Genomic DNA, 27,309 nt, shown 5'->3' on the forward strand with positions numbered 1-27,309 from the left:
AAAAATAAATTCAAAATGAATGAAAGACCTAAATGTGAGACGGGAAACCATCAAAATCCTAGAGGAGACACAGGCAGTAACCTCTGTGACCTCAGCTGCAGCAACTTATTACTACACATGTTGCCAAAGACAAGGGAAACAAAAGCAAAAATGAACTATTGGCACTTCATCAAGATAAATAGCTTCTGTACAGCAAAGGAAACAGCCAACAAAACTAAAAGGCAGCCTATGGAGAAGATATTTGCAAATTATATATCTGATAAAGGGTTGGTATCCAAAATCTGTAAAGGACTTATCAAACTCAACAGCCAAAATCCAATAATCCAATTAAGAAATGGGCAAAAGATATGAATAGACATTTTTCCAAAGAACACATCCAGATGGCTAACAGACACATGAGAAGATGCTCAAAATTACCCATAGTCAGGGAGATACAAATCAAAACCATGATGAGATACCATCTCATACCTGTCAAAATGGCTAAAATTAACAATTCTTGATGCAACATATGTTGGTGAGGATGCAGAGAAAGGGGAATCCTCTTGCACTATTGGTGGCAATGCAAATTGGTGCACCCCCTCTGGAGAACAGTGTGGAGGTTCCTCAGAAAGTTAAAAATAGAGCTACCCTATGACCCAGCAGTTGCATGACTAGATATTTACCTAAGGGCTACCAAAATACATATTTGAAGGGGCACATGCACCCAAATGTTTATAGCAGCATTATCAACAATAGCCAAACTATGGAAAAGCCCAAACGTCCATCCACGGACTGATGAATGGGTAAGAAGATGTGGTATAAGAAGATGTGATATATATGCATAGATGTGATGGAATATTACTCAGCCATCAAGAATAACGAAATCTTGCCTTTTAGAATGATGTGGATGGAGCTAAATCAGTCTGAGAAAAACAAATACCACGTTCTTTCACTCATATGTGGAATTTAATAAACAAAACAGATAAGTATGGGGGGCGAGCAGAAAAAATAGAGAGGGAAACAAACCATAAGAGACTCTTAAAGTCAGAGAAAAAAACTGAGGGTTGATGAAGGGAGATGGGTGGGGGATGGGTTAAATGGTTGATGGTATTAACAAGGGCATTTGTGATGAGCACTTGGGTATGGTACGTAAGTGATAAATCACTGAATTCTACTCCTGAAACCAATATTGCACTATGTTAAGTAGAATTTAATTAAAAATTTGAGGGAAAAAAGATGAAATACAAACCACTTTGCCCAGTGTGTAGCTCTAAATAATAGGTGTAACTGTTACAAAACAAATACTACTACTAAAAATCTATATTGGGCCAAGATGGTTGAATAGGAAATGTAATAACTCTACGATAATCTCAAAAATCAGAAATAAGATAATCAGTGATCAGGCACTTTAAAGAATTACTTCAAAAAGGAAAAGATGTGAAGAGCAGCCAATACAGTGTAATCAAAACCTTGAAATACACAGGAGAAGATTGCTATGGAGGTAGGCATGGGTTGTGTTAAATCCAGTGTATTTAGATGCAAGTAGGAGAAAGCAATTTCATGATTTCACCCGCTGATTGGGATCTACTTTTGAACCAATCTAAACCAACCTCAATCTTAGTAAGGTGCATAGCAGGGCATTTTGTGGGAATTGGATTAGGTTAAAAGTGCTATTTTGTGGGAATTGGATCCAGAGAGGAATGGCCATGTATAAGCAGCCAAAGACTCCCCAAACAAGATTTGGTATATAGTTTTTATCAAGTAAACAACAAGATAGTTTATGTGATGTGCTCCTGCAAAATAATGGTTCAAAGAAAGATAAAAACAAGCAATAAAAGAAATTATGGTAAAAAAATAAAATGTAAAATGTATTTTTAAGCCTCATGACCATTAATACGGGATGTACACAATGTTTATTTTTAAAGTGAAATCTAGTTCTAAAATGCTAAATGATGTTAATTTAGAGAGGTTATGGGAAAGAATATTCTAATGCTCTTGGCCTCTTGAGGAAGGGGATTCTGTTTTTTTAAAAGATTTTACTTATTTATTCATGAGAGACACAGAGAGAATGAGAGAGGCAGAGACACAGGCAGAGGGAGAAGCAGGCTCCACACAGGGAACCTGACATGGAACTTGATCACGGGTCTCCAGGATCACACCCTGGGCTGAAGGCAGCGCTAAACTGCTGAGCTACCCAGGCTTTGAGGAAGGAGATTCTGATTCAGTCTAGACATTAATACAAAATATAACTTTAACATGTGCAGTAAAAATGTAAGAGTATCTACTAGAAGAATAGAAATAAACGTGTAATTTCCAAATACTGAGAGTAAAAGAGAAAGAAAAATATCAATAATTTGTACAGAAATTCTTCAAAAAAGGGTAAGAAAAGTGGCCAACACATAAGAAAATACATGAGCTATAAGTCTAAACATATCAAAAATTGCAATAAAGATAAATGTAATAAATTACCTTTTCAGAGAAAATGGCTCTTAGAATGGTAAGAAAAATATGCTACTTTTTTTTCGATGCTTCGTACACAAGACACAATCTAAAACAAAATGGCATCAAAGGTTCAAAAAGAAAAGAATGGAAAATGATATAACAGGAATTCTGTTCTGGCAATGGGGAAAAAGTATTTCAGACACACCCTCTTTCTGAAATATAGAGTATTTTAAATTATTTTTAAAATTTTGGGAAGCACTAGACACCAACTAGGGCAGAAAGACCTTGGGGGCAAAGATTGGAATACAGATGAAGCCAAGACAGGTGAGATTAAAATTCCCTTGAGGAAGTTGTCAACTACTAAGGTTGATGCTTAGATGCTGAGAAGTGACTGCCAGACTCATGGGGCTGAGACAGCAAAAATCGGCAATGAATAGGGGGGAGTATGAAGGGCAACATCCTAGAAATCGCAGTAAGTTCCTAGTAGACCAGCTTTCACAAGGTCTCACACCATTTTCCAGATCCAAATCTTTTTAGATTCTAATTGAATTAATGTGGTCAGTGTTTGTTTGTCTGACTTCTGAGTAGAAGCAAAAGGAAATTCTCTCAGAGGAGAGTTAACATCATCCAGTGCCTTAAATTACCCTTGCCTTTAAAAATATTTATTATCTAGTATGTAATCAAAAGTAATGAGCCATTCAGAAAAACGTGACAAAAGAAAAATAAAAAGTAGACATTAGAAAGAGATCTCAGACATAGACTTGAAAATAAGTATGTTCAAGGAATTAAAGGTATAAATTAAAAAATAAAATAATTGCAAACAAGAATGCAATGAATTGGATTAACAAAGATTAAACATAGCTGGAGAGAGACTTAGTAAACTGCCATATCAATCAAAAGAAAATATTCATACTTAAAAGCATGAAAAAATGAAAGGACAAAAATACTGGAAAAGTAATAAGAGATAGAGAGGATTTGGTAATAAGCCTTCACATATATTGAAATCCTCAAATAAAGGAATGAAGGAACGAGCTGGGACCAATATCTGAATATCTAATAGTTGAGTTTTCCAAAATTGATGAAGCATCAAATGGGATATTTAAAAAAAAAAACACACCACAGCATTAGAAACGACAAATACCCACCATTTGCTTTGATGTGGATGGAACTGGAGGGTATTATGCTGAGCGAAATGAGTCAATCGGAGAGACAAACATTATATGGTCTCATTCATCTGGGGAATATAAATAATAGTGAAAGGGAATAGAAGGTAAGGGAGAAGAAATGAGTAGGAAATATCAGAAAGGGAGCCAGAACATAAAGACTCCTAACTCTGGGAAACGAACTAGGGGCGGTGGAAGGGGAGGAGGGCAGGGGGTGGGGGTGAATGGGTGACGGGCACTGAGGGGGACACTTGACAGGATGAGCACTGGGTGTTATTCTGTATGTTGGCAAATTAAACACCAATAAAAAATAAATTTATTATTAAAAAAATAAAAATAAAAAATAAAAAAAACAAAACAAAAAACTGAATAATAATTTTATATAAAGACATTGACTCTGAAAGTCCAAGCTTTCCACATGGAAAAATTATAGATGCAGAGTTCTGTCAGTGATTTTCTATATAAGATAGAAGCATAGTCATTCCTTTTCAGAAAATAGAAATGGAAGTAACACCAATGAACTCATTTTGTAAGGGCAGCTTAACCTTGATTTCTAAATCTGATGAGGACATTATAGAATCACAGGCCCTACTCACTAATAAATATAGATGGAAAGTTTTCACAAACAAAAAACCTTTTAAAACAAAATACTAAGTGTAGATAGATAGGTAAAGATAGATGATTGATTGATGATTGATAGATAGATGGATAGATAGATAGATAGATAATAGGATAAAAATAAAAATTTAAAAATCCCTTAAATATCTGGAAATTTAAGACACATCCTCATAAGTCATGGGTCAAAGTAGAAAGAATACTGAAAGCCTAAGCAAGTAAAACTAAATGGTACTGAAAACTCTGAATAGCAAAATTTAGATGATACAGTTAAACTATTATTTATATGAAACTTTCTATAAACTTTCTCACTTGACAAAATACATCTACTCACATCCTATAGTGAAAAACCTAAGTGAGATATTAATATGGTTTTTACTAAAGATTTAATACTGTTAAGTAAGTCAATCGGAGAAGGACAAACATTGTATGTTCTCATTCATTTGGGGAATATAAATAATAGTGAAAGGGAATAGAAGGGAAGGGAGAAGAAGTGTGTGGGAAATATCAGAAAGGGAGACAAAACATAAAGACTCCTAACTCTGGGAAACGAACTAGGGGTGGTGGAAGGGGCGGAGGGCGGGGGGTGGGGGTGAATGGGTGACGGGCACTGAGGGGGGCACTTGATGGGATGAGCACTGGGTGTTATTCTGTATGTTGGCAAATTGAACACCAATAAAAAATAAATTTATTATTTAAAAAAATGTCCGCATTACCTAAAGCAATCTACAGATTCAATGCAATATCTATCAAAATCTCAGTGGCAAGATATCACTCTTTTTTAAGGCTGTGTAATATTCTATTGTATACCTATTCCATGTGTTCCTTATCCATTCATCTATGGTAGACACTTGGGTTGTTTCCAGATCTTGTCTATTGAAAATAATACTGCAATAAATATCGGGGTGTATATATCTATTCCAAATTAATGTCTTCATTTGGGTGGGGGTTAAATACTCAGTAGTAGAATTCCTGGATTATCTAGTAGTTCTATAGTTAAATTTTGAGGAGCCTCCATACTGTTTTCCATAGTGGCTGCGTTCCCACCTGCAGTACATGAAAGTTCCTGTTTTCTACATCTTCTGACAGATGTGAGGCGATATCTCATTGTTGTTTTAACTTGCATTTCCCTGATGATGAGTGATGTTCAACATCTTTCCATGTGTCTGTTGGCCATTTGTATGTCTTCTTTGGAGAAATGTCTATTCATGTCCTCTGCTCATTTTTAAATTGGATTAATTCTCTCTCTCTCTCTTTCTCTTTCTCGTTTTGAGCTGCGTAAGTTCTTCATATATTTTGGATATTAACCCCATATCTAATGGCTGAATAATATTCCATTGTATACATAAACCACATCTTCTTTATCCATTCATCTTTCCATGGACACCGAGGCTCCTTCCACAATTTGGCTATTGTGGACTAGAATAGTACTCAGGCATTAGAAATGACAAATACCTACCATTTGCTTCAACATGGATGGAACTGGAGGGAATGAAGTAAGTCAATAGGAGAAGGACAAACATTATATGGTCTCATTCATTTGGGGAATGTAAAAAATAGTGAAAGAGAATAAAGGGGAAAGGAGAGAAAATGAGTGAAAATATCAGTGAGGATGACAGAACCTGAGAGACTCCCAACTCTGGGAAACGAACAAGGGGTGATGGAAAGGGAGGTGGGCAGGGGGATGGGATGACTGGGTAATGGGCACTGAGGAGGGCACTTGATGGGATAAGCACTGGGTGTTATGCTATATGTTGGCAAATTGAACTCCAATAAAAAATATAAAAAAAGAAGAAATGAAAAGATGTATTGGGAGAACAAATATTGTTTAAATGATCATATTACCCAAAGAAATCTACAGATTTAATGCAATCCCTTTCAAAATACCAACAGTATTTTTCACAGAGCTAAAACAAATAATCCTAAAATTTCTATGGAACCACAAAAGACCTCAAATAGGCGAAGCAAACTTGAAAAAGAAGAACAAAACTGGAGTATCATAATCTCAGATTTCAAAATATATTACAAAGCTGATCATTTGTTTTGTGTTTTTAATTCCACACATGAGTGAGTCATATGGTACCTTTCTCTGACTTATTTCACTTAGAATTATACTTTGTAGGTCCATCCATAGTTGTTGCATTGATGCAGCCACTGTGGGAAACAATATGGAAGTTCCTCAAAAAGTTAAAAACAGAATTGACATATGATCCAGCAATTCCACTACTGGGTATTTACCCTGCAAAAATGAAAATACAAATTCAAAAACATATGCATCCCTGTATTCATCACAGCATTATTTGCAACCCACAAGATATGAAAGTAGCCCGTGTCCATTCATAGATAAATGGATAAAGATAGTGGAATAAGGCTCAGACATAAAAAAGATTAAAATCTTGCCATTTGTAACAACACTGATGTATCCAGAAGATATAATGCCAAGTGAAATAAGTCAGAGAAAGACAAATACCATATGATTTCACTCATATGTGGAATTTAAGAAACAAAACAAAGAAAAATAGAAAAAGAAAAAACAGACTCTTAACTATAGAGAACAAACTGAGGGTTATCAGAGAGGAGAAGAAGACGGCAATGGCTCAAATAGGGGATGGAGATTAAGAGTACACTTATTGTGATGAGCACTGAGTGATGCATACAATTGTTGAATCATTATATCATACACCTGAAAATTACATAACACTTGTATGTTCATTATATTTCAAAAAAATCTCAATGGCATTTTACAAAAATAAAAAAAAGACGGGGATCCCAGGGTGGCTCGGCGGTTTGGCGCCTGCCTTTGGCCCAGGGCGTGAATATGGAGACCCGGGATCGAGTCCCACGTCGGGCTCCCTGCATGGAGCCTGCTTCTCTCTCTCTCTCTCTCTCTCTGTCTCTCTCTCTCTCATGAATAAATAAATAAAATCTTTAAAAAATAAAAAATAAAAAAATAAAAAAAGACAGTTTTAAAACTCATATGGAACTACAAAGGACCATTAAATGCCAAATCAATCTTAAGAGAAAAGAAAAACAAAGAAAGAAAAACACAGCTGGAAGTATCACAGTTTCTTGTTTTAAAATGTACCATAAAGCTACAACAATCAAAACAGTATGATACCATCAAACAGACAGATACATAGATCAAAGGATAGAATAGAGAGCCTGGATATAAATCCATTTATGTATGTTCAATTGATCTTTGACATTTTGTACAAGAGTACACAATAAGGCAAGGACAGGCTCTCCAACAAACGGAACTGGGAAAGTTAGGTATCTAAAATGCAAAAGAATGCATTAGGTCCTTATTTTATACCATACACAAACATAAACTCAAAATGGATTAAACTCTTAAATGTAGGACCCCTATCTGTAAAACTCCTAAGAGAAAACACAAGGAAAACTCCATGGGAATAGTCTTGGCACATGCAACAAAATAAAGAATAAACAAACGGGACTCTATCAAACTAAAAAGCTTCTGCCTAGCAAAGGAAACATTCAATAGCATGCAAAAACAACCTAAGGAATAGGAGAAAATATTTGCAAACCATCTATCTGATAAGGGATTAATCTCCTCATGTAAGCAACTCCTACAACTCAAAATTTAAAGAAAAATACATAAGGACCCAAGTAAAAAACGGGTTAAGGACTTGAATAGACATGTCCCTAAAGAAGATGTACAAATGGCCAGAAGGCATATCAAAAAAATGCTCTGTGTCTCTCAGTATCAGGGAAATGTGAATGGAAACTACAATGAGGTGCCACTTCACACCTGCCAGGATGTTTTTTTATTATTTTATTTTATTTTTTTAAATAATAAATTTATTTTTTATTGGTGTTCAATTTGCCAACATACAGAATAACACCCAGTGCTCATCCCGTCAAGTGTCCCCCTCAGTGCCCGTCACCCATTCACCCCCACCCCCCACCCTCCTCCCCTTCCACCACCCCTAGTTCGTTTCCCAGAGTTAGGAGTCTTTATGTTCTGTCTCCCTTTCTGATATTTCCCACTCATTTTTTCTCCTTTCCCCTTTATTCCCTTTCACTATTTTTTATATTCCCCAAATGAATGAGACCATATAATGTTTGTCCTTCTCCGATTGACTTACTTCACGCAGCATAATACCCTCCAGTTCCATCCACGTTGAAGCAAATGGTGGGTATTTGTCGTTTCTAATGGCTGAGGAATATTCCATTGTATACAGAGACCACATCTTCTTTATCCATTCATCTTTCGATGGACACCGAGGCTCCTTCCACAGTTTGGCTATTGTGGACATTGCTGCTAGAAACATCGGGGTGCAGGTGTCCCAGAGTTTCATCGCATCTGTATCTTTGGGGTAAATCCCCAACAGTGCAATTGCTGGGTCGTAGGGCAGGTCTATTTTTAACTCTTTGAGGAACCTCCACACAGTTTTCCAGAGTGGCTGCACCAGGTCACATTCCCACCAACAGTGTAAGAGGGTTCCCTTTTCTCCGCATCCTCTCCAACATTTGTGGTTTTCTGCCTTGTTAATTTTCCCCATTCTCACTGGGGTGAGGTGGTATCTCATTGAGGTTTTGATTTGTATTTCCCTGATGGCAAGTGACAGAGCATTTTCTCATGTGCGTGTTGGCCATGTCTATGTCTTCCTCTGTGAGATTTCTCTTCGTGTCTTTTGCCCATTTCATGATTGGATTGTCTTTTTCTTTGCTGTTGAGTTTAATAAGTTCTTTATAGATGGATACTAGCCCTTGATCTGATACGTCATTTGCAAATATCTTCTCCCATTCTGTAGGTTGTCTTTTAGTTTTGTTGACTGTATCCTTTGCTGTGCAAAAGCTTCTTATCTTGATGAAGTCCCAATAGTTCATTTTTGCTTTTGTTTCTTTTGCCTTCATGGATGTATCTTGTAAGAAGTTGCTGTGGCCAAGTTCAAAAAGGGTGTTGCCTGTGTTCTCCTCCAGGATTTTGATGGACTCTTGTCTCACATTTAGATCTTTCATCCATTTTGAGTTTATCTTTGTGTCTGGTGCAAGAGAGTGGTCTAGTTTCATTATTCTGCATGTGGATGTCCATAGCTGGGGGCATCACAATGCGAGATTTCAGGCTGTACTACAAAGCTGTGGTCATCAAGACAGTGTGGTACTGGCACAAAAACAGACAATAGATCAATGGAACAGAATAGAGAATCCAGAAGTGGACCCTCAACTTTATGGTCAACTAATATTTGATAAAGGAGGAAAGATTATCCACTGGAAAAAGGACAGTCTCTTCAATAAATGGTGCTGGGAACATTGGACATCCACATGAAGAAGAATGAAACTAGACCACTCTCTTTCACCATACACAAAGATGTTTTTTTATTTTAAAAAAAGGAAACAACAGGGTCACTGGGTGGCTCAGTTGGTTAAGTGTCTGACTTTGGCTCAGGTCATGATCCCAGTTCCTGGAATCCAGCCCCACGTGGGACTCCCTACTCAGCAGGGAGTCTGCTTCTCTCTCTCCCTCTGCCTCTCCCCTGCTTGTGTGCTCACTCTCTCTTGCTCTGGCTCTCTCCCCCTATCCCAAACAAATAAATAAAATATTTTTTTTAAATACAACACACTCAGGCGAAGATGTGTAGAAATTGGAACATGTACATGGTTGGTTGGAATGCAGAATAGTGCAGCTGCCATGAAAAAAGTATAGAAGCTTCTCAACATATTAAAAATAGAACTACATAGGGACTAAGAATCCCATTTCTGGGAATGTATGGAAAGAACTGAAATCAGAATCTGGAAGAAGTGTCTGCTCTTCCAGACTCAGTGCAGCACGACTCAGGATGGCAAAGAGGTGGAAGCAACACAACTGGCTGTGGATGCATGAATGGTTTATAACCACAGTGGAATACTTACTACACGGCCTTTAAGAAAAAGGAAATTTAGCAACTTTTGAAAACATGGATGAGCCTTGAGGACATTATGCTAAGTGAAATAAGCAGCCACAGAAGGACAAAATTGTATGATTCCATGTGGATGAGTTATCTGAAAGAGTCAAATCGATATAATCAAATAGTGAATGTCAGTAGCCAAAAGTAAGGTGGTGGAATTATTAATTAACAAAGCATAAATTCCATTCAAACAAGAGGAATAAGCCATAGAGATGTGCTGTACGCTGTACCTACAATCAATAATATATTGTGCCCTTAAAATTTGTTAAGCGGTAGATAGTAGCTTAAGTGCTCTTTTCAGAATAAAATTTTCAAGAAACACTGTTCACTATAGAAAAAAAACTGAGGGTTGCTGGACAGGAGGGGTGTAGGGGATGGGATAACTGGCACTGGGCTTTAAGGAGGCACATGATGTGATGAGAACGGATGGTTATACGCAACTGATGAATTACTGAACGCTACATCTGAAAGAAGATATAATAAATGTTGGCTAATTTAAATTTTAAAAATGCACATCCTAAATATCCGTTCACATAGTTAAATGAGGAAGTCATTGTCCCCCACACATCAGAACACTGAAGACTCAGAAAGAGAATGTCACTGCCATAAGAGGTGACGATTGCACAGTATTTGGTAAAAAAGATTAAAAATGCAGACCTGGTGTGGGGTGTGATCCTATTTCTGTAGAAGAAAAAATAAACAAATTAAGTAAAAGACACAAGCGCCCCCAGGCCACCTTCTCTCCCAACAGGTGTGAAGGTGGATGCCCCAGACCTCCCACAGAGCTGGGGCATGATCAAGATATACAGAGGGGCATCCTCACTACATGCAAACACTTTCTGGTCACTTGAATTTTTCAAACACATTTTGGTTTTATGATTTTGAAAAGAAACATCCACCTGATGCTCCTCCAGGAAAGGTAATGTATTCAGTGTGGTCTTCTCCCACTTGTGGATCAGGCTCTGCTGCTCCGAACCAATGGCAAGTAGAAATGGACCCAAAGAGGAGTGCTTCCTGACAGACCATTTGGGCTCACAGAAGAATGGGTATAACTAAGGCAATGAGAGGAAGGACTGATGAAATGACTTGGGCTCAGGAGTTCACACCTGCTACGCCTGCGAGGACAATCCACTCTGGACCACAGGGTCTACCCTTCACTATTTTCCTCTTCTGCTCACACTCTGGGGCCCAGAGAGGTTTCTGGGCTTTGGTGTCTGGCTGTGTCAGGAGGGTGGGTAGGACAAAGCTTAGTGACAGTGGTACCCAGGAGAACCAGGAGACCCACTGCACTCCAGAGGCCAGGACACAAACAAGCTCACCTAATTGGCCATCAAGTCTCCAAGTCCCAGTCCTGCAGGAAGAGAGACCTTACCAGCACAGTGACCCCAAGGCACAGGTCCTTGCTCTGCTGCCTGGATGAAGCAACAATACCTGGAAGCTGAGGTGAGTCAAGACCCCTCTGTCCCCTGCTTCCACCAAGATCTAGGAGCTTCCTGAAGCCCGAACATGGAGCACCCAGCCAGACTCTCCCTGGGACCCTGAGGCCCTACCCTACCCCCTCCCCACTCTCTCTTCATTATTTGGGAAGCCAGAGCTGAAGGAGGAGGGGCGAGAGTGCTCCATGCTCACCTAACATCATCATCTGCACAGATGTGGACCAGGAGCTTCGGGACCCTGGGAGAGCAGGTGTTGGTTCTGTGATATTGAGCAGTCATGACTCACCTGAAAAAGGTAAGGGTCAAGACAGCCATCCCTCAGGGGTCCAGGGTATGAAGGACACCGTGTGTGTAAGGGAGGCATCAGAGCTATGGTAGACAGTAGGCACTCAGGGCTTGCCTCAGCAGCTGAAGTGGTGACCCCACTCCTGCCCTGGACAGCACTGGCTTGGGCTTCAGGGTCATTTCAACTAAAAGGAAAGGTTTTCATTGTAATCAGAGGACAGCACCAGGCTCCCTTGTGACCTGAAGTGCATTTCTCAGGTTCAAATCTGTAGCTCACCAGAGTACTGAGCACACACTTCTAAGGGACATGGCCACAGGGTGGGGGATGCAGAAATAGTGTAGACCAAGTCCAGCCCTGGGAGCTCATGGCTCTGCAGGAAGGCAGACATGACAACAAACATGTGCAATATGATGGGACACAGGCAGTGAGAGGGGGTGTGACCAGGCTGTGGTCCATGGTCAGCATCATGCTGCTTCCTGTTTACTGTTGTCTAGTTCTCCGCCAGGCAACACACCACAACTCACTAGTCCAGCTATGGTACTAACGCTGCCAAGAACAGCCTCCCCGAGGTCTCCCTGTGCACCTGTGCACACTTCCAGTGGGAAAGTGAAGACACAGGTGAAACGGGGATCCTCCACATCAGTAGAAAATGACAAACATGTCCTGATTTACACTCCCTTCCAGTGGCTCCCATCCTTGACACCGTTGGTTACTGCCCCTCTGCTTAGTTTGAGACGTTTGGGTGGGTGTGCAGGAGGACATCTCTAACGTGGGAACTTGCTTTATCCTGATGATTAGCAGGATTGTGCACATTTTCAAATGTGTCAGCACATTTGGCTCCTCCCCTCTGCTTGTCACTTCTAGGAGTCTCTCACCTGTATTTCTATGGGGTTGTCTTATTCTTGCGGGTCAAGGATTATTTATGTATTGTGCAGACAAGTCGGTTTCCCATCATGTATTCCAGTGTGCCTTCCCAAGCTGTGCTCTGCCTTTACGCACTCTGCAGACTGTCTCAATTTTCATGTAGTTCCATCTACAAGGTGTTTCCTTTATGCTTTATTCCTTTTTGCTCCCTGCACAGGACATTTGGGAAGTGCTTTCCCGCTTTCCCATGCTGGGGTCATGAGGGTCTTCTCTATTGTCTTCACTATTTTGCTTTTAAATCTAGATCTGTATTCAGCCTGGACAGTTTTGTGTGTAGTATGAGGAAAGAGCCAAATCTCAGTGTTTAGACTATGACTATCAACTGTCCCAGGTATTCTGACTTTTCCATAGACTACCCACCTGTTGGGTAAACAGGGTGTCTAGACAACCACGGTGTTGACGTCCAGGCTCTCTGTTGTGTTCCATCCTCAGATGGTCGAACCTCTGCCAACATCGTTGTTTCATTATACCTTCCATGAGTCCATGTCTGATATGCAAATCCCTACACAGTTTCCCTTCTCAAAAGCATGAGAGACTCCTATAGCTGGGAAACAAACAAGTGGTAGTGGAAGAGGAGGCGGGAGGGATGGGGTGACTGGGTGATGGGCACTGAGAGGAGCACTTGATGGGATGAGCACTGGCTGTTACACTATATGTTGGCAAGTCAAACATATATATATATATATGTGTGTCTTGGACATACTTGTTTTTTTGCACATTTCACTCCACATTTAGGATCAGATTTTCACATTCTGCAAATAAAAATCACTGTGATCACACTGACTCAGTTCAGTGTGGGGAGAACTGGCATCTGTGCAATATTGAGCGTGCGGGTTTGGGAACCTAGAATCCCACTACGTTACTTAATCTACTTTGGTTTCTCTCAACAGTTTTATGCATTCCTGGATTACAGACAACTTGGTGTTGGACATAGTATAATTTTTATATGTTACTTAATTAGATTTTTTTTTGGTAAATTTGCCTATATGCCTGTGATTGAGTTAGAGTAATTTAAAAAAATTTCTTACAATATCCTTGTTCGATTTAGGCATTAAGATTACATGGGCCTCATAAGAAAACATGGAAAGTTGTCCCTCTTCTAATGTTTTGAAGATCTTTTATAAGATTAGTATTTCAGTAGATTTGGTCATCTTTTGTGGAAGTATTTACTTTCACAATAAAGCCATCTGGTCTTGGAATCTTTTGCATGGAAAGATTTTAAAGTACATATTACAGTTCTCAGTAACTCTGGAACTCGCATATATTCTACTTCATTGGGGGTAGTCAGTTGTGGTCAGTTGTGGGGGGTGATATCTTTCTAGTACTTTGCCAATGTCATCAACTTTTCAAGTTTGTGAAAACACTCTGTCACGATCCACTCCAATTCTAGGATCTCAGTGATATCCTCCTTTTGCTCCAGACATCGGTAATTGCTGCCTTTTCTCCTTCATCCCTTTGAAGTCTTATCATTTGATCAGTCTTCCCAAATAATCACCTTTTGGTATAACATCTCTATAATGTGTGCCTATTTACTATTTAATAAATTTTGTTCTTTACTTTTTCCACTCTATTTCCTTGGAATTTCATTCACTAAACTTTTAATAATATTTTCAGATGAATGCTCATTTCCGGTTTTTTCTTCTTTTCTACCATATGGATTTAAGCCTATAAATTTCCCTTTAAACGCAGACTGAAATGCACCCCAGGCACTATTTTTGTGACTCCTCTTATGCAACTTTTAAATTTGAAAATTATTGTTTACACCCGTGGCTTCCTTAGAACTACATTGTTAGTTAAAAAATACGTGAAGATTTTAAAATGTTCTGTGATTTAACTTTGGATTAATTTAAATTGCACACATATATACTTTATACACCTTCAATCCTTTGAAATGTGTTGAAAGCTGCTCAGTGGTTAGAATATAGTCTATGTGTGAATATGTTCATTGTAAACTTGAAAATAACATAATCCTCTGATGAATGGATTTGGAAGAGGGGGTATATACATATAATGGAATATTACTCAGCCAAAAAAGCAAGAAATCCTATGATTTAAATAGAATGGATGGATATAGAGTGTATTATACTAAGTGAAGGAAGTCAGAGAAAGACAGTTATTACATGATCTCACTCATGTGTGGGATTTAAGAAACAAAACAAATGAACAAAGGGGAAGCAAACCAGAAAACAGACTCTGAACTACAGAGAACACACTGAGGGTAAGAGAAGGGAGGTGGGGGGGGGCAGAGGAATGAGGTGATGAGGCTGAAGGAGCGCCCCTGTTGTGATGAGCACCACGTGTTGAATGAAGTGCTGAATCACTATATTGTATGCATAAAACTAATATTATACTCTGTTAACTACACTTGACTTTAAACAAAAACTTTTAAAAAAAAGGAGAGAAGAGAATGTACATCCAGCTGTTGGATGCTGTGTTCCATGAGGTTAGTTGGAAATGTTCTGTATATTCCATGAATACTGATCCATTTTGATATATAATTTGTTGAAGTTTTCTCCCATAATATAGGTTTTTTTCTTCATCTTCTTGATAGTGTCCTTTGATGCACAAGATTTTAATTCTGATGAAGTTAAACTTGTCTATTATATCTTATTTTAGTTTTAATATTCCTATTTTTATATTTCTACTTTGATGTTATATGTAAGAAACTGCTGACTAATCCCAAGTCACAATAATTGATACTGATGTCTGTTTCGCCTCTAGTAGTTTTATAGTTTTGGCACTTGCATTTGGATCTTTGTCCATTCTGAGTTAATTTTTGTATGTGGTGGTGGTAAAGTTTTTAATTCCTTCTTTTGCATGTGAATATTCAGTTTTCCCATCACCATCTGTGGAAAAGACTCTTTTTTCACTGTTGGATGGGTGCCCTTGGGGCCCTTGTGAAAATCACAGATGTGTGAGTTTATTTCTGTATTCTTGATTCCATTCCTTTGACCCATGTCTGTCCTCATGCAAGCACAAGTTTTGTTTCAAAGTCAGATTTGAAAGCAGGAAGTGTTAGTCCTCCTACTTTCTTTAAATTTTTATTTATTTTATTGTATTGTATATTTTTTATTGGAGTTCGATTTGCCAACATATATTGAACTCCAATTAAAAAACAACGTATAACACACAGTGCTCATCCTGTCAAGTGCCCCCCTCAGTGCCTTTTTAAAGATTATTTATTTATTTATTTATTTATTTATTTATTTATTCATGAGAGACACACAGAGGGATTCAGAGACATAGGTAGAGGGATAAATAGGTTCTCTGTCATGAGTCTGATGTAGGACTTGATCCTGGGATCCCGGGATGACAACCTGAGCTGAAGGCAGAGGCTCAATCACTGAGCCACCCAGGGGTCCCACTTTGTCCTTTCTTTTTTTTTTTTTAATACAGCTCGATTTGCCAACATATAGTATAACACCCAGTGCTCATCCCGTCAAGTGCCCCCCTCAGTGCCACTTTCTTCTTTTTAAATATTGTTTTGGATATTCAGGGTTGATTTCTGCAAAAAAAAAAAAAAGCAATAGAATTTTGATAGTATTAAATTAAATATGTACATAAATATGGGAAGTACTACATCTTGTCAGTAGCAAATCTTCCAGTCCATGAACATGGGATATCTTTACATTTCTTTAGTAGGTCTTCTTTCATTTCGTTGAGTGATGTTTTGTAGTTTTTCTATATCTACTGAGATGATTATGTGGTTATTTTCCCTGAATTCTATGAGAATGGTGTATTATATTGTATTATATTGAGTGATTTTTGCATATTGATCCACTCTTGTATTACTGGGATAGCTCTCACTTGGTTATGCTACATAATCCCGTTAAAGTTCTTCTAGGGCAGCCTGGGTGGCTCAGTGGTTTAGCGCCTGCCTTTGGCCTGGAGCATGATCCTGGAGACCCGGGATCGAGTCCCACCTCAGGCTCCCAGGATGGAGCCTGCTTCTCCCTCTGCCTGTGTCTCTGACTCTCTCTCTCCTAGATTTAGTTTGCTAGTATTTTGTTAAGTAAATTGTATCCATGTTCATGAGAGATATTGATCTGTAGCTTAGTTTACTTGCAATATCTCTCTCTTAGTTTAATGTTGAAACAATACAGACCTTATGGAATGAATTAGGAAATGTTTTCTCCTCTCTACATTTTTAGACTTTGTGTGTACTAGTGTTAATTCTTGTATTCACTGGTAAAAGTCACCGCTGAAACCATCTGATCCTGAATCTTTATTTGTTAGAAATGGTTTTTGACTACTAACTTAATCGTTTGTTATAGGTCTTCTCAGATTTTCTATTTCTCCTTGCGTCTTTATGTTAGTTTATGTGTTTCCAGGAATTGGTTCAGTTCATCTAGGTTAGCTAATGTGTTAGCATATGAGTGTTCCAATATATTCTTCTGATACTTTTTATTTCTGTAAGGTCTGAAGTCATGTGTCTCTTTCATTTCTGATTTTATTTTATTTTATTTTTAAGATTTATTTATTTATTCATGAGAGACACAGACTAAGAAAGTGAGAGGCAGAGCCATAGGCAGAGGGAGAAGCAGGCTCCTCACAGGGAGCCTGATGCAGGACTTGGTCCCGGATCCCGGGATCACGACCTGAGCCAAAGGCAGGCACCCAACTGCTGAGCCACCCAGGCGTCCTGATTTCTGATTTTAGATATTTAAGTCTTCTGGCATTTTCTGTCAATCTAGTTGAAAGTTTCTCAAGTTGATTAAACTTTTCAGAGAACTTTTAGTGTCATTGATTTTCTGCCTTATTTTACTCTCCTCCAATTCATTTATCTCTTCTCTAAACTTTATTGTTTCATTAGTTCTCTTTCCTTTGAGCTTAGTTTTGTATTCTTTTTCTGCTTTCTTTCCTAAGCTGGAAAGTTAAATTATTGATTTGAAATCTTTTTTTAATGTTGGTGTTCAAGATGCAAATTTCTGAGTCCTTCTTTCATTGTATCTCCTAAGTCTTGGTGTGTTTGTGTTCTGATTTTCATTAATCTCATAATACTTAGTAATTTCCACTGTGATTTCTTGTTTGAACCCATGGTGATTTTAAAATGTGTTGTTTAGTGGCAGCCCCGGTGGTCCAGTAGTTTAGTGCTGCCTTCGGCCAGGGCCTGATCCTGAAGACTTGGGATCGAGTCCTGCGTCGGGCTGCCTGCATGGAGCCTGCTTCTCTCTCTCTCTCTCTCTCTCTCTGCCTCTCATGAATAAATAAAATAAAATCTTTAAAAAATGTGTTGTTTAGCTTCCATATGTCTGTAAATTTTCCAAATGGCCTTATGTTGTTGCTTTGTGATTTCATTTCATTTTGTTTGGGGAACATACTTCATGTACTTTAAATATTCTAACATTTATTGAGACTTGATTTGTGAACTAGCATATGTCTATCCTGGATAATGTTCCACTTGTACTGGAGATGAGAGTATTCTGCTATTGATGGATACAATGTGTTCTGCATATGCCCTCTATGATCATTGGGTTTATAATGCTGTTCAAATCTATTATTTTCTTGCTGATACTTAGATTTGCTGTAGTATCATTATTGAAAGAGAAGTATTGAAGTTTTAAATTATTATTGTTAATTACACTTTGAGTCCTGAAGGATATTTTTGGGTAGATGTAGAATTCTAGTTGGTAATTAAGTTCTTTGAACAAAGGAAAATACAATTCATTTTAATTTGACTTCCATTATTTTTATTTTTATTCTTATTTTTTATTTTTTGGCTTTTTTAAATAATAAATTTATTTTTTATTGGTGTTCAATTTCCCACATACAGAATAACACTCAGTGCTCATCCCGTCAAGTGCCCCCTTCAGTGCCCGTCACCCATTCACCCCCAACCCCCACCCTCCTCCCCTTCCATCAACCCTAGTTCATTTCCCAGAGTTAGGAGTCTTTATGTTCTGGCTCCCTTTCTGATATTTCCTACCCATTTCTTCTCCCTTCCCTTCTATTCCCTTTCACTATTATTTATATTCCCCAAATGAGTGAGAACATATAATGTTTGTCCTTCTCCGATTGACTTATTTCACTCAGCATAATACCCTCCAGTTCCATCCACGTCGAAGCAAATGGTGGGTATTTGTCATTTCTAATGACTGAGTAATATTCCATTGTATACATAAACCACATCTTCTTTATCCATTCATCTTACACATGTTGGTGGGAATGTGAACTGGTGCAGCCACTCTGGAAAATGTGTGGAGGTTCCTCAAAGAGTTAAAAATAGACCTGCCCTACGACCCAGCAATTGCACTGTTGAGGATTTACCCCAAAGATACAGAAGCAATGAAATGCCGGGACACCTGCACCCCGATGTTTATAGCAGCAATGTCCACAATAGCCAAACTGTGGAAGGAGCCTCGGTGACTTCCATTATTTTTAATCTGGTAAGATAATTGTCTGTCTTACTTCTAAAGTTGAACTTTGAAGCGACTATGTCACTTCAAAAATTTACTTATTTATGTAATTAGAGGAGAAGTAGTGGCAGAGAGAGAGAGTGTCTCAAGCAGACTCTGTGCTGAGTGTGCACCTCCCATGGGGCCCAATCTCACAACTCTGAGATTACAACCTGAACAAAAACCAGGAGTCAGAGTTGGAACCAGCTGTGCAACCCAGGCATCCCTGAAGTGACTGTGTCTTCTATCACAGGCTGCTTTTAATTTTTTTCTCTTTATTTGGTTCTAAATATTATTACTATGATATGTCCATGTGTGGTGTTCTTTTATAAATCCTGCTTTGATTTTGTAGGGTTAATGAATCTGCAGAATAACTTTCATTGGTTTGAGATAATACATGGCCATTATCTCTTCAAGCACTGATTCAGCCTGTTTATCTCTTTCCCCTTATTTAGGAACTCATGTATGTGTGTTTCTATATACTTGGTCTCTAATTCTCATTTCTATTTTTCTATGGTTTTGACTCTACTTCGCTCTGAATATTTTCTACTGACCTGTATTCTAGTTCACAAGTTTTCTCTTTAGCTATTTCTAATCTCTAAAATTATTCATTGAGTCCCTAATTTTAGTCAATGTACTTCTACAAATTATATATTATTCTTTTGATTGCTTCTGCACTTCTGGTAAGGATCTTAGTCTCATCTTTTATCCTTTAAAAATAATAACTTTATATAAAGCTTATGTGTGTCACCCCAAAATCTGAAACCTCTTTGTGTTCTTCTATGGCTTCATAATTTTTATTCATATTGTAGGATTCCTCAAATTTTAAATTCTGTCTAGTAGTAGTTACACAAAACTTTTACAGATAACACTTGCAGTCTCGGATAACTCATCTTCCTCTTGAGATATGTTTATTTTGCAGGATTTCAGAGGCAGTAGTACTCAGAACACATTTTTTTTGCATAATACTTTATTTTGCTTCATTCTTAGAACAATTCTGTAGGGGTGTATTTTTTTAATTAACATCTTTTTAAAAAGAGATTTTATTTATTTATGTATTCATGATGCACACACACACACACACACAGAGGCAGAGACACAGGCAGAAGGAGAAGCAGTCTCCATGTACAGAGCCCAAAGTGGGACTCAATCCCAGGTCCCCAGGGTCAGACCCTGGGCCGAAGGCAGGCGCAAAACCGCTGAGCCATCTGGGCTGCCCTAAATAACATCTTCTAAATGAAGTTAGAAATGTTTACATTTTTAAAGAATTATTTATTATTTATTTATTTATTTTGCCTTTATTTTATTTTTTAATAATAAATTTATTTTTTATTGGTGTTCAATTTGCCAACATACAGAATAACACCCAGTGCTCATCCCATCAAGTGCCCTCCTCAGTTCCCGTCACTCATTCACCCCCACTCCCCACCCTCCTCCCCTTCCACCACCTCTAGTTTGTTTCCCAGAGTTAGGAGTCTTTATGGTCTGTCTCCCTTTCTGATATTTCCTACCCATTTCTTCTCCCTTCCCTTCTATTCCCTTTCACTATTATTTATATTCCCCAAATGAGTGAGAACATATAATGTTTGTCCTTCTCCGATTGACTTATTTCACTCAGCATAATACCCTCCAGCTCCATCCACGTTGAACCAAATGGTGGGTATTTGTCATTTCTAATGGCTGAGTAATATTCCATTGTATACATAAACCACATCTTCTTTATCCATTCATCTTTCGATGGACACCGAGGCTCCTTCACATTTTAATACACTTACAGTGATTGAAAAGGTCAGAAGCTGAGCTGCATAACAACTCCTGATGTAACTCTTCCCATGGTTCATCCTGTTTGGTCCCTGGTAAACAACCACTGTCAGCATTAGCTCTGAAAGACAGGCAAAACCTCCATGAACAGCCACCTGGTCTCTCAGTTTCCTCTTCAAAATGGGCTTATGTCTAAGGAGAAAAAGAGGCTCTCACTAATGAAATCCCTGGGCCTCTGTTTTTCTTGAATTTTATTTGTAACTTTTACTAAACCTTAAGTCTCTTATACATTCAATCAGATTTTGTTTTTGCTGTTATTTATCTTGTAAGTAGTCTTCAGCAAGAAGTTTAGCTTGACCGACTTAACCTGCCCACGCTGGAGGTGTAATTCCCTGGTGAGGACTGAAGCTCATGCCACCCAAAAGAAATGGAAACCTCTCCATGGTCCACTTTCAAGATTTTGTGCTGGAGGGATTTGAGGGTGGCCTGGAGACCCAGGCCCTGCTCTTTGCTGTGTTCCTGGCTCTATACATGGTGACTGTACTGGGTAACCTCCTCATGATCATCGTTATCACCCTGGATGCCCGCCTGCACTCCCCAATGTACTTCTTCCTCAAGAACCTCTCCTTTGTTGACTTGTGCTACTCATCTGTCATTGCCCCGAAAGCACTGGCCAACTTCTTCTCCTCATCCAAGGTCATCACCTTTGCAGGATGTGCCATGCAGTTTTTCTTTTTGTCCTTGCTGGGCACAACTGAAGCTTTCCTCCTGGGTGTCATGGCCTATGACCGCTTCATGGCCATCTGTAACCCCTTGCGTTACCCCATCACCATGTGCCAGTCTGCCTGCACTTGCCTGGTGCTGGGCGCCTACTGTGGAGGCTGCTTCAACTCTGTTGTGCAGACCAGCTTCACATTCCACCTCCCATTCTGCAGCTCCAACCGCATCAACCACTTCTTCTGTGATGTGGTCCCCTTGCTCAAACTCTCCTGTGGCAACACAGCCATCAATGAACTTCTCTTGTTTGGCATCTGTGGGCTCATCATTGTGGGTTTGGCATTTATGGTCCTCATCTCCTATGGCTACATCATAGTGACCATCCTGAGGATGGGATCAGGAGCTAGGAGACGTAAGGTCTTCTCTACCTGTGGCTCCCACATGACTGCAGTGACTCTCTTTTTTGGGACCGTCTTTGTCATGTATGCCCAGCCAGGAGCAATTGAGTCTATGGAGCAGGGCAAGGTGGTCTCTGTCTTCTACACGCTGGTCATCCCAATGCTCAATCCCCTCATCTACAGTCTGCGAAACAAGGATGTGAAGGAGGCCCTGCGGAGGCTGGGCCAGAAACCCATGGCCTTGTGAAGGATGTGCTGAAGGGAGTCAGAGTGTCCTGCAGGTTAGATGGAGGCATCGTGGTTGCCAGACTTTGAGCAGTGGACTAATTAATTAACAGTCATAAATTTCACTCAAAGAAGAGGAATAGGCTTTAGAGATATACTATGTACTGTATGTAAAATAAATAATATATTGTGCCCTTAAAAATGTGTTAAATGACAAATTTAGGGTAACTGCTGTTTCCCGAATAAAATTTTAAAAAATCACTCTTCACTATAGGAACAAAATGATGGTTGTTGTATGGGAGGGGGGTTGGAAATGAGACAATTGGGAGATGGCCATTAAGTTGGGCACATGATATGTTGAGCAGTGATTGTTATTGCAACTGATGAATCATTGAAAACTACTTTGGAAAAAAGATATAATATATATTGGTTAATTAAATTTAAATTAAAGAAATGTTCAACACTAAATAGCCATTCACATAGTTAAATGAGGAAACCCTGGTCCCCCACACAATGGAACACTGGAGACTCAGAAGGTGACTGTTGCTATCATAGAAAACTAACCACTGCACTGTATTGGATAAAGAGATTAAAAATACAGATCTATTGTGGGATGTGATCATATTCTTGTAAGAGAAAAAAAACAAATTAATTAAAACACATGTACCCAAGGCCACCTTTACTCCAACAGTTGAAGTGGTAGAAACTCCAGACTCTCACAGAAGAGGGGCAGTGTTTGGAATAAGCAGAGAAGCATGAGCATCCTTGTTGCAGGCTAAACACTTTCGACTTGCTTGAGTTTTTCAAACACATTTCAGTTTGGTATTTTTTTTGAAAGCAACCTCCAACAGATCTTTATCCAGAGACAGAAATGTATTCACAGTGATCATTTTCCACTTGTGGATCAGTCTCTGTTGCTCGGAGATGAACGACAAGCAGGGATGGACCCAGAGAGGAGTGTTTCCCGACCATTTGGGCTCACAGGAGAATGGTACACCTAAGGGGACGGGGGAAAGGGCTGATGAAATGACTTTGGGCTCAGGAGTTCACACCTGCCACTCCTGGGAAGACAGTACACTCCAGTCACAGGGTCTGCTCTCTGGATCTATGCTTCCCTTCTGTTCACCCTCTGAGTCCCAGAGAGAATTCTGGGCTTTGTTGTCTGGGCTTGTAGGAGAGGGCGGGTCACACAGGCTTGGTGACAGGGGTACCCAAGAGAACCAGGATTCCCAGTGCACTGCAAAGGCCAGAACACAAACAAGCTCACCTAATTGGCTATTCAAGACTCCAAGTCCCAGCCGTGCAGGAGGAGAGACCTTCCCAGCACAGTGACCCCAAGATGCAGGTCCTTGTTCTGCTGCCTGGATGAAGCAACACACATGAAGCTGAGGTGAGTCGAGAACATTTCACCCCATCTTCCACTATGATCAAGGAACTTCCTGTAGCTCAAACATGGAGCACTCAGGCAAACTCTCCCTGCGACCGTGAGGGTGCTCCCTTTCCCCCTCTCAACTCTCTTCATTATTTGGGAAGCCAGAGCTGGAGGAGGAGGGGCGAGAGTGCTCCATGCTCACCTGTTTTTCATCAGCACAGACGTGAGCCAGAAGCTGAGGAGACCCTGGGAGAGCAGGTACTGGCTGTGTGATATTGAGCAGTCATGATTCTCACCTGAAAGAGATGAGGGTCGAGGTAGCCATCCTAGGGGTCCCAGGGTATGAAGGACACCGTGTGTGTAAGGGAGGCATCAGAGCTATCGTAGACAGTAAGCACTCTGGGCTTGCCTCAGCAGCTGAAGGGGTGACCCCACTCCTGCCCTGGCCAGCACTGGCTTTGGCTTCAGGGTCATGCCATTCAAAAGGACATGTTTTCATTGTAATCAGAGGATCACAACACCAGGCTCCCTCATGATCCAAAGTGCATTTCTCAGGTTCAAATCAGTAGCTCAAAAAGAAAATCAGTAGCTCACCAGAGTACTGAGCACACACTTCTAAGGGCCATGGTCCAGAGGAGGGTGATGCAGAAATAGGGGAGACCAAGGCCAGCCATGGGGAGCTCATGGCTCTGCAGGAAAGCAGACATGACAACAAACACCTGCAATATGATGGGACACAGGCAGTGACGGGGTGTGACCAGGCTGCTGATGGCACAAAGGAGGAAACAGTCACATCAGAGCGGTGATGGAGAGCCATGGAGAGATAGGAGAGCTCGTCACACTGACACAGTGGATGGAAGTAGACAGACTTGGAGGCAGAACAGGAGAACCAGAGAATCACCGAGTATATGTGCCCAAATGGAGCCGAGGTGCCTACCAAGACTCTTCTGGGCTCCTCTCCAGGATCCCTCAGCTGGTGGTGAAGCTGTCACTCATTTGCATTAGGGAGCAACATGACCTGAGGGAGGATTTGGTGACTCTGTTCAGGGAGTTCTGTGTGGGACACAAAGCAAGGAATGGACAGGCTGGAGCTCATTATGAAAGCATGGTGGCCTTTCAGATGGAGATTGGAAAGGTCTGGAGTTGACAAGTGAGAAGGCAAGAGGCAAGGACAGTGAATGCACTTAGAATGTCAGGTGACAGCCCAGGATGGGCAAGAGAGAGGGTGGACAGTGTCCTGGCTGGCTCCTGGTGGTGACCTCCTCCACCTGGACCTGAGCAAGCAGTTTTGAACAGGATGACTTGGGACCTTGGGGACCAACTGCCCTAGAAATCCAGGCTCTGAGAGTGAGTGACCTGAGCCTGACCTGTGATGAGCAGCTGTTCTCAGGCTGTGGTCTATGATCAGCATCATGCTGCTTCCTGTTTACCGTTTTCTAGTTCTCTGCCAGACAACACACCACAACTCACTAGTGCAGCTATGGTGCTATTGCTGCTGAGAACAGTCTCCCCCCGGTCTCCCTGTGCACCTGTGCACACTTCCAGAGGGAAAGTGAAGTGTTTGTAAGGGAGGCACAGGTGAGGACAGGGATCTTCCACATCAGTAGAAAATGAGAAACTGGGTGTTATTCTATATGCTGGCAAATTGAACACCAATAAAAAATAAATTTATAAAATAAATAAATAAATAAATAAATAAATAAATAAATAAATAAATAAAAAATAGAAAATGAGAAACGCATCCTGATTTACACTCCCTTCCAGTGGCTCCTGTCCTCAACACATGGTTGCTGCCCCTCTGCTTAGTTTGAGACGTTTGGGCGGGTGTGCAGGAGGACATCTCTAACGTGGGAACTTGCTTTATCCTGATGATTAGCAGGATTGTGCACATTTTCAAATGTGTCAGCACATTTGGCTCCTCCCCTCTGCTGGTCACTTCTAAGAGTCTCTTGCCTGTATTTCTATGGGGTTGTCTTATTCTTGCGGATCAAGGATTATTTATATATTGTGCAGACAAGTCGGTTTCCCATCATGTATTCCAGTGTGCCTTCCCAAGCTGTGCTCTGCCTTGACACACTCTGCAGACTGTCTTAATTTTCATGTAGTTCCATCTACAAGGTGTTTCCTTTATGCTTTATTCCTTTTTGCTCCCTGCACAGGACATTTGGGAGGTGCTTTCCTGTGCTGGGGTATGAGTGTCTTCTCTATTGTCTTCACTATTTTGCTTTTAAATCTAGATGTGTGTTCTGCCTGGACGGTTTTGTGTATCTACAATGAGGAAAGAGCCAAATCTCACTGTTTATACTATGACCCATCAACTGTCCCAGGAGTTCTGACTTTTCCATAGGCTACCTACCTGTTGGGTAAACAGGGTGTCTAGACAAGCATGGGGTTGATGTCCAGGCTCTCTGTTGTGTTCCATCCTCAGATGGTCTAACCTCTGCCAACATCATTGTTTCATTACACCTTCCATGAGTCCATGTCTGATGTGCAAATCCCCACACAGTTTCCCTTCTCAAGAGCATGAGAGACTCCTATAGCTGGGAAACAAACAAGTGGTAGTGGAAGGGGAGGCGGGAGGGATAGGGTGACTGGGTGATGGGCACTGAGCAGGGCACTTGATGGGATGAGCACTGATTGTTACACAATATTTGGCAAGTGAAACATATATATATATATATATATATATATATATATATATAATGTAATGTCTTGGACATACTTGTTTTTTTGCACATTTCACTCTGCATTTAGGATTAGATTTTCACATTCTGCAAATAAAAATCACTGTGATCACACTGACTCAGTTTAGTGTGGGGAGAACTGGCATCCATACAATATTGAGCATGCGGGTTTGGGAACCTAGAATCCCACTACATTACTTAATCTACTTTGGTTTCTCTCAACAGTTTTATGCATTCCTGGATTACAGACAACTTGGTGTTGGACATAGTATAATTTTTATATGTTACTTAATTAGATTTCGTTTGGTAAATTTGCCTATATGCTTGTGATTTGAGTTAGTGTAATTAAAAAATTTTCTTACAATATCCTTGTTCGATTTAGGCATTAAGATTACATGGGCCTCATAAGAAAACATGGAAAGTTGTCCCTCTTCTAATTTTTTGAAGATCTTGTATAAGATTAGTATTTCAGTAGATTTGGTCATCTTTTGTAGAAGTATTTACTTTCACAATAAAGCCATCTGGTCCTGGAATCTTTTGCATAGAAAGAAGGGGAAAGGAGAAAAAATGAGTGGGAAATATCAGAAAGGAAGACAGAATATGAAAGACTCCTAACTCTGGGAAACGAACTAGGTGTGGTGGAAGGGGAGGTGGGTGGGGGGTGGGGTGACTGGTTGACGGGCACTGAGGTGGGCACTTACAGGATGAGCACTGGGTATTATTCTATATGTTGGCAAATTGAACACCAATAAAAAATAAATTAATATAAAAAAATAAAAATTGTGATACTCAACAAGAAAAAAAAAAAAAGAAGGAGAAATAGGTTCTCTGTCATGAGTCTGATGTGGGACTTGATCCTGGGATCCTGGGATGACAACCTGAGCTGAAGGCAGAGGCTCAACCACTGAGCCACCCAGGGGTCCCATTTTTTTTTTTTTTACTGCAGCTCGATTTGCCAACACATAGTATAATACCCAGTGTTCATCCTGTCCAGTACCCCCCT

At 40.0% G+C, this 27,309-nt stretch overlaps 1 protein-coding gene and 1 long non-coding RNA gene across 2 annotated transcripts in view; one reads left to right on the forward strand and one right to left on the reverse strand.

Moving 5' to 3' along the window:
* LOC140616316 (uncharacterized) overlaps positions 1-27,309 on the reverse strand; it is a 51,258-nt gene that overhangs the window by 17,647 nt on the left and 6,302 nt on the right. Inside the window, exons 3-5 of the long non-coding RNA XR_012016862.1 lie at positions 25,979-26,162; positions 23,825-23,918; positions 23,518-23,611 (exon numbers count right to left, since the gene is read on the reverse strand). This is a non-coding gene — a long non-coding RNA (uncharacterized lncRNA). The remainder of the gene's footprint in view (positions 1-23,517; positions 23,612-23,824; positions 23,919-25,978; positions 26,163-27,309) is intronic.
* Positions 21,352-22,403, forward strand: LOC140616315 (olfactory receptor 9S13-like). The gene has a single exon (XM_072796937.1). It carries the CDS (start codon positions 21,352-21,354, stop codon positions 22,270-22,272), a length of 921 nt encoding a protein of 306 aa, XP_072653038.1. The 3' UTR covers positions 22,273-22,403.

Source organism: Canis lupus, chromosome 24, assembly GCF_048164855.1.
Source record: "Canis lupus baileyi chromosome 24, mCanLup2.hap1, whole genome shotgun sequence".
Classification (NCBI taxonomy): Eukaryota; Metazoa; Chordata; class Mammalia; order Carnivora; family Canidae; genus Canis; species Canis lupus.

What these genes read in the sequence shown, in the direction of transcription:
- LOC140616315 (XM_072796937.1), top strand. Translation starts at nt 21,352, where the DNA reads ATGGTCCACTTTCAAGATTTTGTGCTGGAGGGATTTGAGGGTGGCCTG.